The sequence below is a fragment of the Pinus tabuliformis genome, chromosome 2_1, assembly GCF_031772625.1.
Source record: "Pinus tabuliformis cultivar Carrire ecotype Pingquan chromosome 2_1, CPIR1, whole genome shotgun sequence".
In the NCBI taxonomy this organism is placed as follows: domain Eukaryota; kingdom Viridiplantae; phylum Streptophyta; class Pinopsida; order Pinales; family Pinaceae; genus Pinus; species Pinus tabuliformis.
In genome coordinates, this window is record NC_142299.1 from 177,905,239 (window position 1) to 177,909,554 (window position 4,316).

The 4,316-nt window shown below is 38.7% G+C and overlaps 1 protein-coding gene across 1 annotated transcript; it reads right to left on the reverse strand.

The window, feature by feature from the left end:
• Positions 1-1,161: 1,161 nt before the first annotated feature.
• Positions 1,162-3,586, reverse strand: LOC149199292 (disease resistance protein At4g27190-like). The gene is made up of 2 exons (XM_089400535.1): positions 1,246-3,586; positions 1,162-1,184 (listed from the first exon to the last, which is right to left on the reverse strand). Exons 1-2 carry the CDS (start codon positions 3,584-3,586, stop codon positions 1,162-1,164), a joined length of 2,364 nt encoding a protein of 787 aa, XP_089256661.1.
• Between the last annotated feature and the right edge of the window lie 730 nt (positions 3,587-4,316).

Genomic DNA, 4,316 nt, shown 5'->3' on the forward strand with positions numbered 1-4,316 from the left:
GTATTTTTAGATATGAGAGAGGATTCCTAAATTGAATAGTGTTTAATAATTGTGAGGGTGTATGAGTAGACTTAAAAAAATTCTAAACTTTATTTTTAATGAATTACCTTTAAAATGATGGAACATAAATTGTATTTTTAGATATGAGAGAGGATTCTTATTTTTAGATATGAGGGGGGATTTTTAAATTGAATAGGGTTTAATAATTGTGATGGTGTATGAGTAGATTTTCATTATGAATGAATTAAATAAGGAAAAAAAAAATACCGATGTTAAATTGTTTATGAAACTATTTATATGTGCATGTCATTTTATGAAAAATATTAATATTAAAATAATATTATATATTTTTAAAATTATTTGTTAAAAAAATAAAAATTACAATAAAATGATTTTTTTTCGATTTTAAATAAGTGAGATCCACTTGTTATTAATTAATTATCAAATATAACTTTGGAGTTAAAAATAAGATATTTTAGACAACTTGAAATTTCATCATATTAGGCAAAGAAATTCAACACATTACATGTTAAAAAGAAATCTGGAAATAATGTACATGTTATTACATATCTCGGAAAAATTTGGAAGTCTAAAGTGACTCTGTATAAAAATTACACAATCCTAAAGTTCCGGTGGACATGTAGCCCGTCCTCTCCCCAATCTCTTGTAAAAAGAGAGAAAACTCATTACACCAAAATTCACCATAAAAATAATGTTCTCTTAGATTTTCTACCCTAATCCATCTGTCTAAAATATTCATAACCTCTGCTGTAGACTTTGTTACTACTTTCACTGTTTTGTTTATGTTTTTTATTTTCTTTAAATTCTCTATCACCATTGAACAACCCCAAAGTCTTATTTTTTGAAGTTTTTTGATATTCAAATAATTTTGTGGTAACATCCTCAATGCTTCACATAACATGATAGTGAAAATTTGAAGTGAAGGCATTGCACCTTCTTCTATCCTGGGTAATTCTTCTAAATTTTTTAACAAAACTACTGAAAATATTTCCAATAAAGAAAATGTCCCTTTTTCACCAAAATTTTCTGGGAATTTTTTTAATTTTAAACAATTTATGATTTCTAATTTTTTTAAGTTTTGAAGGTTGTGTAAATCTGGAAGTTCTTCCAACTTATTACATCCCTCCAATCTAAGTGAGCTTAAATTCTGAAATTTATAAAACCTGCTCTCCATTTTAACCACACAAGGACATTTTAGCAAAAGCCTTTTGATCTTGTGCATACTGAAGAAGTCATCTGGTAAATTTGCGAGCGCTGTGAATCTCAATTGGAGTGTCTCCATTTGATCCATGCTCCCCATTGTTCCCTCGCTAATGAATTCTCCATTGTTATCCAGGTATAACTTCTTCAGCTGTGTCAGAGTGCGCAAATCATTGATAGAAGCCACCATTTTAGAACGACTTCTCTGGCCGTTTTTTGTCCACACCCGACTGCAACCATTCATCAGTAAGCATTGCAAAGAGGTCAGCAGTGCTATACTCCGAGGCAGAGATTGTAAATCTTCACAACGCTCAAGCCCTAAAAGCCTTAGGGATGTTAGCCTATGAATGTCCGAAGGCAATTCTGTGATTTTAGACCCACCAAGTAGGAGAACTTCCAGGCTTACAAGATCTGTAAGTGAGGCAGGCAGCCTAGTAATGGGCACCCCTACCAATGCAAGACATACCAACTGTTTCAAACACCCTACACTCTCTGGCAATGACCGGACTGACGTCCCATTCAAATCTAAAATTTTTAGGGAGACCATACCTCGAACCAGTTGTCTTGGAATTTCTCCGAGATTTGCATTTCCAGCCAAGGTCAATGAGGAGATTTCTGGAGCTCGGAACGACACCGGGAGCGATCTCAATTTGTTGTAGTTCAAGAAAAACCGAGTGCGCCCTGAACATTCATCTTCAGTTAAGGCTGCCAAACCCTTACCTGCGAGGCAGTAGAAGTTTTCTTCCCGCTCACCAATTTGTATTGCTAAATCTCGCAGGACGTCGTGCACTCTGAAATACACCACGGACCCATCCACATCTCTCAATGTGGGTTCGATCAAGCAACGATCTGCCAAAAGGTTGATGTAAATTCTCCCCACCTCAAATGGGTCGTGGCTACGCTCATCTTGCACATTCTTTCTTGCAAGCAGCCCTTCGCCTATAAACAGCCTAATCGGATGTTCGATCCAGATGATCTGGTCTTCTAGAAATACAGATAAGTATAAAAAGCACAACTGCAGATTAATGTCGTACCTGCCTAGGGCGTCATAACTCCACCTCAGGGGATCATATAGAGCTTCTTGAAGGCCTTGACCATCGGCGTTTGGCAGCCTCCGGACTGCGAACTCCCACTCTTTTGGATCAGTAATGCCTGCCATTGACCTGCCAACTGCTTTGATTGCCAGGGGAAGCCCTCCACACTTGGCACACACAACCCTCGCCGTTTTCTCCTGAATGCTTACTGGCGGATTTCTGTTATTATATGGAAAGGCGTGATGAGCGAACAACGGCCAACTCTCATCTTCAAGCAAATCCTCCATTTTTATTGTGGACCTTTCTGCATTAACCCCCATCTCTAACAGTGCTCTGTTATCCCTCGAACTCACAATAACTTTGGAGGTCGAATGGTCGGTTAGCAAGGGTACACCTAATTCTTCCAGCAATTTTGCACCGTCTCCCCATACGTCATCTAAGAACAAGGCAAATCTCTTTGCCCGCAAACTCTGATTCATCCAGATTTTGACACCTTCTGGGTTCAGATTATATTCCACATCATGCATATTTGTTTGGATGGTCATCTGCTGACAGAGTTCTTTCCCAAGTCTTTTATATGACGGACATTGAGAAACAGTAAGCCAAAGCAGTAAGCCTCCGCTAAAGGCATTCCGCACCTTTTTACTGTTGAAAATTCTTTTGAGAAGCAGAGTCTTTCCGGATCCACCCTTGCCAACCACGCCAATGGACGAGAACTCTGAATCGATCACTAATTTCTCGAGTTCTGCAAAATCTCTTTCTTGTCCGACTATAAGGGGTTCCTGGATGAAGAATCCCGTTGAAAAAAGAGATTGGGATGTGGTTGCGGAAGAAATATTCGAAGAAGGCATGGCTTCGACGCTTTCCTCTGTAGTCTGCCCAATTTCCTGCTTGAGTTCCTCTAAGAGCTCAGGAATTTGGGCCCACGCAGCCAAAGGAGACAATTGTAGATGTCCTTTAATATCTGAAATAAGATGACTGATCTTTCTACTTGATTGATATCGGAAAATAACATTATACCTTGTAGCAACTGTGCATTGTTGCACCAGTTCTGATGCTTGTCGGAGAAGCAGATCCAACTTTTTAAGCCATATACTGATTGCTGGAGCCTTATTATAACACTGAGAAGTGGGGATTCCATTCTTCCTGTTCAATGCTGGGCGGTATCGCTGGATCTGCTTGATGATAGGCTGGATGTCCGTTACCAGACGCTCAAGGGAGCCCAATACTTTTTTGTAGCGAATAGCAATCCTTATCTGGTGGAGAATCTGGTTGATTACTTTGTCTATGCCCGCGCCAACAAATCCAGAGACGACCATACATTCAGCCATGATGTGAATTTTTTCTTACACAAGGAAGGCACTCACACAGAATATATGTGAATATATATATATAAACCTTGAAGTGACAATTTCATCTCTCGCTCGGCTTCTCTAACAAACCAACCAGTACAACGTGATCTGAGAAAGGCTATCAGAAGTTCGGTGGGTAGTTGACAACAACATAAATTCAAGATAATAGACACTAATGCCGAAGCTTTTGTGACTACTGTATCACTGAAAAAGAGCAGACCATTGTAGGAAGGTTTATAGCAGGGCCTCATTAAGAAGTCAATCCCAAATTTGAGCTTAGTTGAAATGGTATGAAGGGTAATAATGAAAAAGTAGAAAAAAGTTGAAGCCCGGATGGTAGTTCAGTTGGTTGAAGTCTGTAGCCAAGATTTTGGTCTTCTGTGACGTGGGTATGGCATGGTTCAATTCTCCTTTATCAGTCCAACCCAACCCAAGTTCATTCGGTGTGAAAATGGATAAACAAAATAAAGACTTCCACTCGTCGAAAGGAAGTAAGACTTTCAGTTACCAAGTTACGACCAATTCCATTGTCCAAGTCAAATAAGTACCACATGATTATGCAACAAACGCGTCAGAGAACAATAAAGTCATTTCATGAACTACCAACTCCCTAGTCCATGTCGATATGGAATCATACCAAAATTGCTGTCAAATCCACTTTTCTCAAATAGAAAATCCAATTAAAGGCCGGGAATACTTCAGCGAATTG

Bases quoted from the DNA above. Each gene is read 5' to 3' on its own strand.
- LOC149199292 (XM_089400535.1), bottom strand. From the start codon at position 3,586: ATGGCTGAATGTATGGTCGTCTCTGGATTTGTTGGCGCGGGCATAGAC. The intron at 1,185-1,245 runs GTATGCACAAGA...AATGGAGAGCAG, and splicing joins TTTACCAGATGACTTCTTCA to GTTTTATAAATTTCAGAATT.